This window comes from Apis mellifera, linkage group LG6, assembly GCF_003254395.2.
Source record: "Apis mellifera strain DH4 linkage group LG6, Amel_HAv3.1, whole genome shotgun sequence".
NCBI lineage: Eukaryota > Metazoa > Arthropoda > Insecta > Hymenoptera > Apidae > Apis > Apis mellifera.
The window spans coordinates 14,180,788-14,196,928 of NC_037643.1; the positions used below are offsets into that span (position 1 = coordinate 14,180,788).

At 34.4% G+C, this 16,141-nt stretch overlaps 1 protein-coding gene across 2 annotated transcripts in view; it reads right to left on the reverse strand.

Annotated features, from left to right (window-relative positions):
* Nucleotides 1-16,141, reverse strand: part of LOC408876 (MOB kinase activator-like 2) — a 57,294-nt gene that overhangs the window by 37,935 nt on the left and 3,218 nt on the right. The window contains exon 1 of one of the 2 annotated variants that reach the window (XM_026441570.1): nt 8,041-8,456. The exons of the other annotated variant lie outside the window; for it this stretch is intronic. Coding sequence (XP_026297355.1) covers nt 8,041-8,135 — 95 coding nt within the window. The 5' untranslated portion in view covers nt 8,136-8,456. Of the gene's footprint in view, nt 1-8,040; nt 8,457-16,141 lie in introns of those variants that run through there. 2 annotated transcript variants of the gene reach the window in all.

The window sequence follows — 16,141 nt, forward strand, 5'->3', positions numbered from 1 at the left end:
AAGGAAGCCTTCCCCGTGGCCTCCGTGCGCAGGACGCTGCAAACGGTGCAAATATAGCGAGAAGTCTGTCAAATGTTTCTCTTTCAAAGGTAAACGATGGAAAAAAAAAATTAGAATTTTTAAGAGAAAGGGGATATTTTGTTGCTCGAAGGAATGCTTGTAATTGTTACAGGAATATGTAATATAATATATCCCTTTGTGAAAGGGAATTTCGTGAGAATAAAAATTCTTTCAATCTAATCTTGAAACTTGGAAAATCGATCTGATTCGTGTAGATCTTGTTCTTGAGGCCAATTTATGATAAATAATTACAAATTATTTTTACGATAAGAAAGAAGTTTCTGAAGAAAATCCATCACAAAATATTCTGCGATATTGTTATTCCGTTCCTGCGAGTGAGCGAGAGAGAGCGAGCGAGCGAGCGAACAAGAGAGAGAGAAAGCGAGCGAGAATGAGCGAGCGAGAACGAGCGAGCGAGCGAACAAGAGAGAGAGAGAGCGAGCAAGCGAACGAGAGAGAGAGAGAACGAGCGAGCGAGCGAACAAGAGAAAGAGAGAGCGAGCGAGAACGAGCGAGCGAGCAAAAGAGAGAGCGCGAGCGAGCGAAAAAGAACGAGAGAGAGAGAACGAGCGAGCGAACAAGAGAAAGAGAGAGCGAGTGAGAATGCGCGAGCGAGAGAGAGGGGAAGAAGTCTCTCGCGAAAGGGAAGAAGAACTTGACGTTTTCAGGGTTGAAAAAAACTAGTGAAGGAAATACAAGTTGGCTGTTCTCGGCTAAAATTAAATTTCACAAATGGACGATGCGGTTAATTAAGCGAAGCACGCGAATGTCCTCGCTTTTATTCGATTTTCCTCGACAAGGATAAGTCCAAAGATAGTTACTTCCTACTCTACTCCCTTTTTCTAAATACCATTTTTAATTATTAATTTTAACACGGCACGTGATGGAACAATCAGATGGAATGTCAATCAATATCGATATCAAATTCAAGTCTTTCTTCTTAAAAAATTTTCAAAAAATGAGGTTTAATTTCTTTGAAAAAAAATTATATAATATATATAAATAAAAATATTATTTATTAAAATTTTCACATGATTTATATTTTTATATTCCAAGAATCAAATTCATACTATGCTGATAATTTAATTTCATTTCATAATATAGTTATAATAATTATTATTACAATTTCAACATTAACTGTTTATATTATTTTAGATCTATTTTTAAATAAATTTTCAAATTATATAATTTATATAATTTATATAATAAAATATTAATCGATAAAATTCGCGTGGAATATTTTTCAAAACGAATCCTCCGATCGAAGAAAAATCATCGATCAATTACAATTCGGGACGATGAAAATATAATAATCAAACATCAATCGTTCCAAACGTCGATTCTTCCGAGCCAATAACTCGGCACTAAAAATCATTCTCCGAATCGAAAACGTATCGTTTACGGTTCACTTCCAAGGTCACCGTGAACGGTTCGTTTGGCGAGCGCCATCTTACACCGTTTCAAGGGTTGCGTCAGGGTCGACGGTCGGCCGAGAGCAGCACTGAAATTCATTGGGACCGATTGGACAGGGTGATCGATTCGCTGGTAATCGAGGGGATAACCCGAGAAAGCGATCGTGACCGTTGAAAACACGCGGAAGACCTCGAAAGAGCGAAATTGGGCCACGCAAACAGCCACGAACGAGACCTCTGTGCGGCAAGGGCGAGCAAGGTCACCTGTGCTTTCTTAACGTCGAGGTGATCGTCGAGAGACGATCGTGGATCGTTGAAATAACGCCTAAGAAAAATATAATTAAACCGCGATGCGTTTGTTTCTCGATTAATTGAAGTAAAGTGTTCATAAATCGAGACGAGCGTTTAAATTCGATGATCAAACCTTTTGTTGAATTGAATTTTCATTAAAATGTTGTTCTATTTTTTTTTTTTCGTAACAGATCGGTTCACATAATGGGATTAATTAATTCTTTTTACAAATTTTTATCGTTACATTTTGTTGTTACGATTTAATTATTATAAATTTTTCGGATTATGCAACGCAGTTCATTATATAATCAAAGTGACGCACGGCGGTCCGTTCAGCTAATAGGAGGTTAGCTGGAGCTCACTTTAATTAAGAGATGTCGATGAAAATTTCGTTTTCGATAAATGGAGGATCCTACTGTACCTACCGCTACATAGAGAAATCAATGGATGAAACGAACGGACAATTGAATCGGCAAGTTATTCACAATATTAATCAACAAATTGCAATTTCGCAAATACAATTTCCACACCGGGTATAAACAATCTTAACAATCTCACGCTTTATTTCAATGTATAAATTCGAACATCGAACGCGTATTGTCATCGCTCGAGCTTATCGAAGGATGATCGCGTTACGTCGATTATTAATTTATATAATGTTATAAGCGTTATATTTTTAATTGACAATTGCAGAAAATAAAAATTTGAAAACGAGCCAATTTTTTTCGATTGCTTCCGCCGTTGATGATCCATTTAATTTCCCTGTAATAAATTTTTCTTTACCGACCAACCGAAATGTATACCAATTACGATACAGGCTTTTCCCGTAGTGGCCACGAGTTGGGCGTGAAAGTTTTATCCGCGGAGCACGCGGGTCAATATTGGCCCACCAATTATTCCCGCCGGAGAGAAAATTAAATTTCGCATTCCGCGTTGAAATTCGGATTTGAAACCGAAGAATATGTCGCATATTAATTTTCGGCCGTGTGGTTACACGGTTTCGACGACACGTTCGATCGATCAAACATTGACATAACCTCAATACTTTAGGCCGCATTCGGAAACTTCCGGAAGAAATCGAATCGGTCACGTCGACACCGCTCTTTATTATTACACACAGTCCTTTCCGAGTTTAGCGATAAAGCTAAAGGATTTTGCTCGTCGGGTAAATGATTGGCAGATTAAATTTCGTAAACGGATCGTATAACACAACGAAGGATTTGGTCGAGTTTCGAGTTTTCGTAATATTAAAATGTAGGATAAGGAAATTTTCACGTATATCGTGTTTACATTATGCAAAAATAGAAAATATAACAAGTTGAGAAATATTCTTTTCGAACGAATATTTCTCGTATTCGTGAATTTGTCATTCTTCGAAAAAATTGATTTTCCGTTTTATTTTCGTATCGAAGATACACGTATGAATATTCCTGATATACAAAATAAAAAAATTCCATCTTTAAAGAATATCTTGTTCCGCGATCAACAAATTCCAAGTTTCCACCGTTCCACCTATGTTCTTTCTCGTCGTCGATTCTCGACATTCATAAAATTCCTTCCTTTAAAAATTTCATCCAAATCATCGATCTTTGTGAAAAACGTATATTCGTTAAAATGTGAAGCGAAGAAAAACAATCGAAATAATGCACGATCAATTTTTTTAACGCAAATTATATATACTTCAAAATTTAGACAAAATCTAAAAATAATAAAAAATAAACGTATCTCGTCACATTTATGTCAAAAGCACCAACGTACAATGATATATATATTTTTCAGATATTTAAGAAAATATTGCTTTCGAATTAGAATTAGAAAAAACTTACTGGAACAGGCGTGTGTACACAACGTTCCGTGCGTTTGGCGTAAAGGTGACGATACGTTTCACCGTTGGTATTCCATTTAACCATCGATATCGAACCAGTTTCTATAATTTTTCACGTCACCAGCACACATCGGAAGCGAAACATCTTTCCACGAGTTTTATATTTGAATGTTTTCGATCGAAGTAGTTTCGTTTTCGTTCGAAGGCGCATCTTCAACTGACACGGGCAAGAAAGAATTTTTACGGTTGGACGGGTTCGAGCGTACCTAACCTTCCTAACAGCCGTATTCCTCGCGAACAGCGGGAGACATAAACGAGAACGAGCGCGAATACTCGTTTCTTGGAGAGGCGCCATAAGCGGCTGGACAATAACGCCACTCCGTCTTTCCAAGAATCATTCTCTCGCGTTTCAACCAATAATGCTTCACTTCTCGTCCTTGTCTCGCCCCCCCTTCCCCGATCCTCCCATCGTTTTTTATATTAACGACACGTGAAGAAATATCGACACGTCCAAGATTAGAAAATTCGTTACGAAAAGAACGATGAAAACCAAGCGGTTTTAAAATTTAAAAAGTTCAAAATAAGAATTATCGAGAAAAATTCGTGGATTAGAAAATTAAATTAGATCAAATACGAAGATTATCAATATCTTTTTCATTTCAATTTTATCAATTTATTTGTGCTTTCCAATTTCTTTTACGGAAACAGTGCTGACATTTACGCGAATTGGCAATAGACGAATTACATTGGTACAACGTTTTGATTCCGTTCGTTGATCTCTGTGAATGGATGTATATACAAAGAGATATATCAGCCTTTGCAAGCGTTATTGATACATCGGTAACGCGTCCAAATTTTTTTCTCTTCTTCCCCCTCCCCCTTTTTTTTCCTTCCTTATAAAAAACGTTGGCAAAATGCTATCCAGAGAACCTGTTATTCAGGGCAAACAGGTTAATCCGTTAAAGTCAAAGTGCCAACTGGATCGTGTGTAGGATGCTGGAGAATCTACTTGATGTGTCAACCAATTTGGCAATGTTCTTCGTGTAATATATCGTGTAATACGTCTTGATGGATCGCTCATCACCGTCGCTTTTATATCAAAATAAAGATTGAAAGAAACTTTGGTTAATTAAAACACTTTTTAATTTCTTCTGTTCTATTTCTTCACTCGAGAATTAGAGAAATTTGAAGATTCAAAAAAATCCTAAGAATAAAATTTCGAATTATTTTAAAAAAAAAATATTCCTTCAATCTTCTGAAATGCTAAGCCGAGCCTGAATTACGCGTCATCCCGGTTGAGCGATTGTGGAACAAATACAGCAGTTGGAGAAAAGAGAAGAGGCGAGGAAGGGAAGATAAAGGAAAATCGCGGGATTGCGTCACATTTTCGTTCGCGGCCGTAAATCACGAGAACGTCGAGCGGTGTGTAAAACACGCGCTTTTCTGGGAAACGCGAGCGATCGAAGAACGGCCTTGGCGTTGGCCGAAGTCGTCACGGAGGAAAAATAAACCGCGTGAAAGGATAAATCGAGAATCTTGACACTGCACCGCCATTCGAATTTTTCTCCTTCGATTCGCTCCGAGAAACGACTCGTCTTAAATTGACTTTTAATGATATTCGATATTTTTACACGATATTCAAAAAAAGTGGGCGATTTTGAAATATATTTCAAATTTTTAATTTTACTTATCTTTCAACGTAATTTGAGTCTTTTAAAAATTCGTTTATTTAATAACGAATATGTTGTTTATCCGTTTTTGATAGATCATCATTTCTTCGATACATTTTTATTAAATTCGCGAATTACGTATTCAAATAAATCATGATTTCGTTGGAAATTGTTCGAATAATTTTCACAATTTTAGAATTCGCAAAGATTAAAAAAAATTTTGTTAATCTTTTATTTATATATTTTTTTAGAAAGTTCCACGAAGCAGATAATTATCAGTCGATTAAGCAATAATATATATATATTGGATACGAATGATTGATGAATTTTCTTGGATGTGGAACTTTCTAAAAAAAATATATAAATAAAAGATTAACAAAATTTTTTTTAATAATAAATTGATCTTGCGAATTCTAAAATTGTGAAAATTGTCGAATATTCGTTCGAACAATTTCCAAGGAAATCATGATTTATTTGAATACGTAATTCGCGAATTTAATAAAAATGTATCGAAGAAATGATGATCATTTCAAATAAATATCGAAATTATATCGATTCATTATAGTTACAATTTTGTGCTTAATAATAATTTTAATCGTTCCATTGAGAATTTAGGAAAGAAGTTCTTCTTAGTTAACCGAGAATGAAACGTTAAACAGGTGAGTCCAAAAATAATGCATGCCAACTTGTGAAACTGAATTAAATTGAACAGCTGCAGATTTGGTCGAAGTATATCCGGTTTGTCTCAATTAGATATACGTCTATTCGGTTCGGGACTATTTTTAATTCGATACGGGAGACGAGTCGAAAGCGCCTGATACAAGCAATTTCCTTGCCGATTCGCTTCAATTCGAATTTCAATCCAACTCCTGAAGCTGGATTATTGCACGGAAGCCCCGGTCGATTCTTTTCATTATTCAGATTCTCGACGAACTTGGAATAAATTTCGAAAAAATTTCTTCAAAATGCAAAGAAAAAGTTCCAATTCGAGAAAACGAAAATTTTAGATTTTTTCGATCCGTTTTCGTTTCGAGTGAATTTTTTCGTATATTTAATACTTTAGATCGAATTTTAAATCGATCAATTTTTCGAAAAAATTAAAAAAAAAAAATTTTACTTATTCAAAAAAATTTATTTATATTGTATCTTCTAAAGTTTCGAAACATCTACAATGAATCATTCACTTCCCACGATTCCTTCAACTCTAACCAATGAAATCTTCGTTAGAACGTTAGAAAAACGCTGGACACGCAACGCTATTCAATGCCATCTTGATTTTCGCAATCGGAAAAAAAAACAATCCTCGACAAATTGTTATCTAGATTTTTCTTTTTCGATATCATTATCCAGATATCTGTACCACGTACGTGTATCATTATTATTAACTTGGTTATTGCGAAATTGGATCGTGATATTTTTTTTTATCTTTTTCTTTAGCCTTATTACCAAGCGTCGATAAAGCTGTTAATTCCTTCGCCACCAATTGTTTGCACATTGTCTCAGCATCGGCTGACGTGTCGAGACCGATCTCTCGCTAGCTTGTTATCGCGCCGTTCAAACAATTCTCGGAGACAAACAGATTTCACAAAAAGTTCTACCTCGTCAACACCCGAGTGCACAACTCGGTTACATTTGTTTCAGAATATTTGCTTTCCTCCGTATTAGAGCAACTATCAGTTTCTAGTAATTCTAGTATTCTAATTCTTCTTCTAAAGATGAGATAAAAGCAAAAGTAATAAATGATTAATAGATAATTCAAGATTTTTCTTCTTTCTCAACAACTTTCTTTGATTAATAGATATGTAATTTATTATTCAAATGATTTGCCAGCATTGATGTAATTTACATTTATGTTATACTAGTTTTAATAACTGGTATAATTTATTTATATTTTATTATTGAATTTTTATTGATCAATATATTACAAGTTATCTTGACCCAAATTCTTAGAAATGTGGAGATAGTTTTTTTTATGAAAAGTATTATTATGATCGGTAATTAATTAACGTAATTAACAAATAAAAGTCGTTTTAAGAATAAATGAATATTAATAAATTTGCGTGTAATGCAATCTATTAAATTGAATACGTGCTCTTTATTATCTGTTTTTTGTTTAACTAGACGAATACATAAGACGAATACGTGCAACTGGAATTGTTTGAGGAACTCTGCAAATATTGATTTTAACGAAAACAATTCATATGTATAACCTTCTAAATATATTTTGAAGTAGAAAAATCCTTATATATATATATATATTTATAACTTATGATTTCGAAAATAATATTTTTTAATATTTAACGTAATCTAAACTATATTTAAACAATTCGTATAATAATTATAAGCAAAAGTGCATGCTAGTAATTTTTCAAAATTCACAAACGCTTACTTCACCTATTCATTTTCCAACTATTTCTTTCAATCCGTGTAATTATCCGCGTTACGCTCGAGACATAACAGTAAACATTCATTATTGTTTCTCAATAACACAGCATACATAGAATTCTCCAAAAACTTATATAATTCCACTTAACCTCAAACCGCATTTGCATTCCGAAGAAAATATCCCAAAAGCGAGCCAATATGAACGCTTCTAAATTACATTATATACTATAACGAAATCTTTCAGTTTTGCATCTCAGTTCAACTCTATTCGACAAATTCGTGACTTTATTAACGTGACGATTGGCAACAAGGAAAGTTCGTTAGGTAGAATATTCGAAGGGCTCTCGCGAATCCTTGCCGGTTGAGATGCGCGCATGCGCACGATGCGAGGACTGACCTGCAGAAACACGTGACGGTGTCCTCGACGTCGATGGAAAGAGAAGTGTCGATGGCCGAGTATTTGAGCACCTTTCTGCTTCCCAGGCCGAACATCGAGCCAATCACACTGAACACTTCACGAGAAAGACACAACAACACACCAACCGCTTTGTCGCGATGGATCGGGAAAACTGGCCGACCAGCGAAACGGAGGAGGACTGGAACGAAGGAATCGAAACGGAGGAACGGTATAAAATAGGACCAGAGTGTACTAATTGAAAACTAAGGAATGGGCGGAACAAGAGAGAGAAGGGGAAGAATGCAGACGGTGGATACGCGTGATTGAGACGCGCACGGATACAACGAGTAACGAAGCACGGACTGACGTTGCCGTTCTCCAGGCGTTCGCCAGGTACCAGTGACCGCTATCGGCTATCGGCCGCTACACGATAAACGGAGAAAGCGACTCGCGGTCGTCGTTGCCTTTTCGGTGGGGGAAGATGGGTCTCGGAGAGGGAGTAGTGGCGAGTGGTAGTAGGGGATACGAAAAAAAGCGGGGAATAAAGGGAAAAATAAAGTATAAAAGGCCTATACGCGCGATTCCTTTATTTTGCCCTAGCGTCGGATAGATTGATACGGTATATTAAAATCATCGATTTATTATTATTAGATATTTTATATATTATCTACGAGATAAAGAAAATCAATATCGAATCGTAGAGAAGTAATAGTTGAAATCCATTCAATTCGAACACGCTTTGCTTATTGTTTTAGCCTACATACATCGAATCATTTCGATGAATGACACGTAAAGAAGAATTACTTGTATAAAATCGACAGCGTAACAGGATCAAAAATACAATACCGTAGAAAGATGAACAGAAGAAGATAAATATTATCGATGGATTAAAAAGGAGATACGGGAGGGGGAAAAATGTGGAAAGGAGCAAAGTGGGGGGAAAGCTTCGGCACAAAGGGGCTTCCCCCGAGAACAGATTGAACTCTGTCTTCGTCGCGCTTTTCCACGTTTTTAACGTCATTTCGCATATAATGTGTACACGCATGGATATCCGCCTGTCTCCGTCTTTTGTTGTAATGTAATTACGGGAGAGGCTAGCGCTCAGCGAAACCAAACAAGTTCTTTCTTTCTCCTTAACATCCGCACGGCACGGGAGCGTGCGTACCTGTTCTTCAGGGTCGCGAGTGATGCAGCGGACGATGATGGCGGAACGACCGGGCCGATTCCACGAAGATGAGGTCGAGGAACGCGCTTAGCGAGAGGGATAGGTCTGTGCAGATGCTCCAAGTGTTCCAACTCGACGGGATTCTGCTTTGTGATAAATGATGCAGTCGTAGTCGTTTCTCGAGTTTTTTTTTTTTATTTTTAAATCTTATGATACGACACGTTATATTGATATATTTTTTTCGTTAATAATTATCTCTCGATTATATTCAATTTTAAAAAATATATACATAGTAAATTTATACATAGTAAAAATTATATTTTATAAAAATATTTTTTTTAAAACGAAGAAACAATGAGAAGAATTATTTTGCACAATATAATTAAAATTTGCTGGCGTTTAATTTATGGAAATTGGAAATTATTAATAACTAGCATTCCTAATTATTGAATAATAATGTAAAATTTTAATACTAGGAAGGAAAAATTCAAAGATTTCTTTCATCTTGTTTTTAATGCTTAACGGTATTCCCAATGAAATGAAAATTAAAAGTTTCTCTTTTTTTTTTTTTTGAATAAAATATAATGAAGAAACATGGAAGAAATATCTAATTATAATCGAAGTAATATTTTCCTTTTAATCGTACAACTGTTTTGTATCTTTAAAAAAAAAAAATCGTGAATGTTTCAACAAATTTCAATATCGTCTCGAATGATAACAATATGATAATAAAGGTGTAAGAAAAAACTTTATCTCTTTTTAAAAATAATTATTTATAATCACAATTTTGTATCATAACGAAATTGGTACAACCGTTAATTTTTCAGGATATTTTATCGGAACAAGGGGATCGAATTAAAAGTAAAAACCTTTTTAAAAATAAACTTTGTTTGCGAACAACGTATTGCGTTACTAACTCGTTATATACCTTATATACATCCCCGTTCGTAACTATTTAAGACACTTTGCGTACGGTGTCCCGCACGAAAATGAGATAACTGACCCAAATTATCGAGGAAGGGAAAATAATGGTTCGAATAAAAAAAAAAAAAAAGAATTTCTCTCTTTTCAAATAATTAAATTTTCTTCAAAACATGTTGTTCGCAATTTAATTTAAGATCCATAATTTCCATTCTTTTCGATAATTTTTCAATAAAATATATTTCTCGATAAAATAAAGAGACGTGTATTCGCACGAGTCGATACACTTGTCTCGTGCTCGATGAGGCGAGCGCAACTAGTTCACCGGTTTGGCGAAATACGAAAGGTTAAGGTCAGCCGATGCATGATATTATAACCTATGATATAAGCGTAAATTAAAACGCTGTATCGTCGGGGAAGGAAAACATTTTTAAACGAGGAGGGGAAAAGTTTTTTAATACGCCATTCTTTCCAAAAGAATATTTTCTTCTGGGAAATATAAAATTTATTAGTGTTTTTATAATAAATATAATTCGTGATTGAATTGATCAAAAAATTCTTGGAAAAATAGTAATTGGTAATATTATAAATAATCAATTTATTGATAAATTATTTCTAGTTGATGGATCGAATATTTCAAATAAATTTATTATCAAAGTCAATCTCATTTTTTTAATTTAGTTTTTAATGTTTCTTTATTAATTTTAATTTTGATTAATATTGAATTAATTAAAAAAAATAGAAATCGAGTTTCGATAAATTTGACGATAAATAAAAATTCAAATTCGAGCTCGAGATAGGAGAATTAAATAAATTATGGAATAATTAATTTTTTGCAAGAAAAATTTTCGAAATTTCTCAACGACTCTCGTGATTTCTTTTTACATTTTCAAAAATATATTTGGAAAAGTGGGTGGCGAGAAAAGAAAGTAAAGAAAGAACATTCAACTGGTGTAACGCGATTTCGGCCTAAAATTGTTTGCGCATCCCCTTCAAGCGTTCAACGCGTTGTCCATGCGGAAACGCGATTTTCGCCTGGGTGGGAGCCACTTCTCTTTGTCAAGTGTTTCGCTCTCGTCTGCTACTTATGTGAAAACAGAATTTTCCACGCGCTCGAATTTTGTTTGTGGAAAAATAACGCCGTTTCGAAACGTAGAATTTTTCACAAATCTTAACCCGTAATTTTAAAAAAAACTATTTTTAAAAATTGAAAATAAGAAAAAAAGAAGATAAAGCATAGATTGCGCGGGTGGAAAAATAGAAATTTTCACAAATCTTAACCCGTAATTTTAAAAAAAAAACTATTTTTAAAAATTAAAAGTAAAAAAAAAAGAAGATAAAGCATAGATTGCGCGGATGGAAAACTAACGCCGTTTCGAAACGTAGAAATTTTCACAAATCTTAATAATTTAAAAAAAAATTATTTTTAAAAATTAAAAATAAAAAAAAAAGATAAAGCATTGATTGCGCAGGTGGAAAAATAACGCCGTTTCGAAACGTAGAAATTTTCACAAATCTTAATAATTTTAAAGAAAAACTATTTTTAAAAATTAAAAATAAAAAAAAAAGAAGATAAAGCATAGATTGCGCGGGTGGAAAAATAGAAATTTTCACAAATCTTAACCCGTAATTTAAAAAAAAAAATTATTTTTAAAAATTAAAAATAAGAAAAAAAGAAGATAAAGCATAGATTGCGCGGGTGGAAAAATAACGCCGTTTCGAAACGTAGAAATTTTCACAAATCTTAATAATTTTAAAGAAAAACTATTTTTAAAAATTAAAAATAAAAAAAAAAGAAGATAAAGCATAGATTGCGCGGGTGGAAAAATAGAAATTTTCACAAATCTTAACCCATAATTTTTAAAAAAACTATTTTTAAAAATTAAAAATAAAAAAAAAGGAGATAAAGCATAGATTGCGCGAGAAAAATAACGGCGTTTAGAAATTTTCACAAATCTTAATAATTTTAAAAAAAAATTATTTTTAAAAATTAAAAATAAAAAAAAGGAGATAAAGCATAGATTGCGCGGGTGGAAAAATAACACCATTTCGAAACGTAGAAATTTTCACAAATCTTAATAATTTTAAAAAAAATTATTTTTAAAAATTAAAAATAAGAAAACAGAAGATAAAGCATAGATTGCGCGGATGGAAAAATAACGCCGTTTCGAAACGTAGAAATTTTCACAAATCTTAACCCATAATTTTAAAAAAAAACTATTTTTAAAAATTAAAAATAAAAAAAAGAAGATTAAAAAGCATTAAACGCAATAATAAAAATTACAACATCGAATAAAAAATATTTTTAAAATATTATTTAGTTCCCAGAATATAATCAATTTAATATTTTAATTAACGTGTTAAATTAAATTCGTACAAAAAATCTCGTCACAAAAAAAGAATCTTCCAAAGAAACGCAAGGGAATTAAATGGAGAGAAAGAGAGAGAGAGAGAGAGAGAGAGAGAGAGAGAGAGAGAGAGAGAGAGAGAGAGAGAGAGAGAGAGAGGGAGGGAGGGAAAACCGCTATCTGCCCAAAATGCATGCATACGTAAAATTAAAAAAACCGCGCGAATCCTTTTCGTAGTCGATGAAAAAGAGCAGTGGAAAAAGAAAAGTGGTTCGTCCTGAACGACGAAAAAAAAAAAAAAAGGGAGAGAGAGAGAGACATATGGAAAAAAATTCTGGCAAAATGAATTACGCGAGAGAACGAGAGAGAGAGAGAGAGAGAGTGTTGGTATCGATAAAAGATCAATGAAACGCACCATTCGGGGCCAATTCAATTATCCCGTTCTCAGTGACAGGAATAAATATGGATGATAAGATGAATCGAATCACGATCACGACGAGCGTGAATCAACGACAGTTCGTGGTGTGGTTTGAGATTAAATAATTCGAAATTTATGCGAGAAAAAAAAGAAAGTATCGAGTTATATCTCAACGTTCTATTTACACGAATTGTCAAGAAATAAGATTCTCGAGAAAGAAGATTTCCTAACCTAATTACGAATTTATTGATTCCTTGCATGATATTCTGATATATATAATATATTTAATAATATTTGGATCATCTTAGAAGCATGGTGTTATTAACGGCGACTGGAATTTTATATTTTCATTCAGAGAGAATATTGATTTTTCTTGTCGCAGAATGGAAAAAAAAAAGAAAAAGAAAAAAGAAAGAAATGTACCGTACAACTGGTTAATATATTAATATGTATCGATTTCGAGAATTATGTAATCCATCCAAGCTGCATCGCGGCTTAAATTGAATTTTTTTATTATTTTCGATTCCGTATAAAGGTAAGAATCTAATTGAGTTTGCGGTAAACATTACGCAATCTCATTATTATCCGCTATTTACCAACTGCAATGGATAGAGCAATAGGATTGGATTATAATATAATTACAAGTGTATCAAATTCTTAAGAGGGATAATTTAATAAGAAATATAATAATAAAAAACAGATTGATAAACATTCTGGACAAAGATTTCAAAGAAGAAAAAAAAATGTACGTATAAAATTTAAAAATATTCCACATTATATTCAAATCATAATGGCGAATAAAATTAAACGTATGCATATGCGACATGTATATCTTTCAAAAGGTTAAAAGATCAATAAATGTCGCGACGAAATTTTACACTAACGCGCGTCGAAACACGAAAGGGTATATATGTACGTACGTAGAAGCGCATCCGGTCCTGAATTTTGAACAGTGTCAATTATTTTGGCCGTGAATCACGCGACATTTATCCATTCACGAGCAACGTTGCCAACAAACGTCGGTCGACATTACAGTGAAAAATGAACGGCAGGATAACGAGAGCAGTCGATGAATGTCAGGTAAATGTGACGTGTCTTCGCGGTCGGTTACACAGTTCTCAACACGTTGTTCCTAAATTCAGATCAACTCCTTCCTTCCTCTCTTTTTTTTTTTGTACAATGTTTCAATGAAAATAACAGATTGACGATAATCGATCAGAGAAATTATAGCAAGGAAAAAAAAAATGTTAAGTATAAATTCTAAAACCTATTTACCGACTTATTTACATATTTCCCATTTAGATACACGATTCTTGCATCTATACGATTAGTCGAAGCGGATATACCGGTTCAACTTTATCCACTCGATACGGACTTTCTCCGTAATTCAATTTTCAAGAACGATATTCGAGGAAGAAGTTATTATTAGCACTTTCCATTTACGAATATCTTTCCATATACGAGAGAGAAAAAAAAAATATCGATTAGTCGAGAGAAATGGGATATAACAGCCGGGGATATAATTAATAAAGATTTTTTATTAATATCTGTTGCAGAATTAGAAAGTAAATTGAGGGAAACTTGCCATCTTCTAATACATCCAACTGACCTCGATGATCACCGCCATCTATGTCTCGTTAAATCCCATTTTCTCGAAAGTGTCCGCTTTTATCCTAATTTCTATAAATATATTTCGAATCCAATGATGCTCCATGCCCTGTGTATTGTTCGCTTGTTTCGAAATTTTCGCGAGCGCGAGATTCGGCTATTAAAGGCTTCGGCCGATCGTTTCCGATGATCGCCGAGCCGAGCCGAAGTTAAATTGCCACCCGTACGCCGAATCGAATTTCGCGATTCCGAATAATACGAGGTAGTGTATAATTCCGTTTAATATATATCTTCGTATAGATTCTGTGATAATCGTTACGTAACGGAAGGAGGGAATATAATTTATCAATGCTTATTAATTTCTAATAATATATAGTCGTTATAATTCGCGCGAAATAGTACGGAAAGGCGACCTTGAACGGCTAAGATACACGGCTTCCGCCTCGACATATCGCGCTATATCGTATACTCCAGTTTTCACCATTTACCAACACGGTAAAATATGAGACCATACACGGTGATGAATTCTAACGCTCGTTTAGTTTCTATGTGGGGAAATGCTTCATATACGGAATAGGATGCGGGATAATATACGTATATTTCGCGATATATACACACTGTACCACAAAACCGCAAGAGCAGAAAGGACCTCTTTGTCAGAGGCACGTCGCATAAGACGATATTACGCGATAAGTTTGTTTGCGGACCCGTCGACAACACGAAACCCACGTGTTATCGTTGAATACTGTTGATAAAACTGCTTTATCTGCGCGGTCTACACGTCACGGCGTGGATTTATTTAAAGAATATGATATATCGTAACACTTTGTGTTCTGAACACGTTCGCGGACCGTTCAACAACCCAAGCCTAATTTGTCCATCGTTCCTTTATAAATAGAAATTATTAATTCGAACGAATATTTATTTAAGAGATAAGAAGAATTATTATCTCAATTTTCGTACGAATCTTAATAAACGAAAAGAAATCATGCGTACTCGACACTTCTTCTCTTTCGTTCGTTTCTACGTTCGATAAAATGCGAAAGGGAGATAAATTATATTCGGGATTAAGAATCGATAAATATTCAATTTTGTCCGGATTTTTTGGAAACGGCTACCCCGATTGTTACTTATTTCTTGCGAAAATTGCAACACGTTACGTTGTCTCGAGGCCGTTTAGCACGCCACAGTGTCTCCGTTTTGGCGAGCTGACCGCCGCGTGATTCACCGAGGAAGCCGATCGCGGCGCGAAACAACATCGTGACTCATCGGGTCCACTCGGTTTCAACTTAGCGACTCACACTAACGCTGCTGTTCCCGCTTACTTTCCGCGTAGTTGGGCCGTGCGCGACACACATTGCCGCTCCGTCAAGTGTTTCGTGTGTAACCAACCAACACGCGTATACGCGCATACACGTGACCATTCGACCACCAATCGCCGAACCATTGTCTTTTCCATTGCTCTAGAGAGATCTTTAGAAAAAGGGAGAGATCTTTGAAAGAATTTTCTGTTTTTTTTTTCTTTTTCTTTTTTTTCTTACGGAACAATTCGTTCCTATGTAATCGGTGATACGGTTTGCCTTAATGTTTCCGATTCTAGGAACGATAATGAATGCTAACTCTTCCCGGTTCTATTTTTCT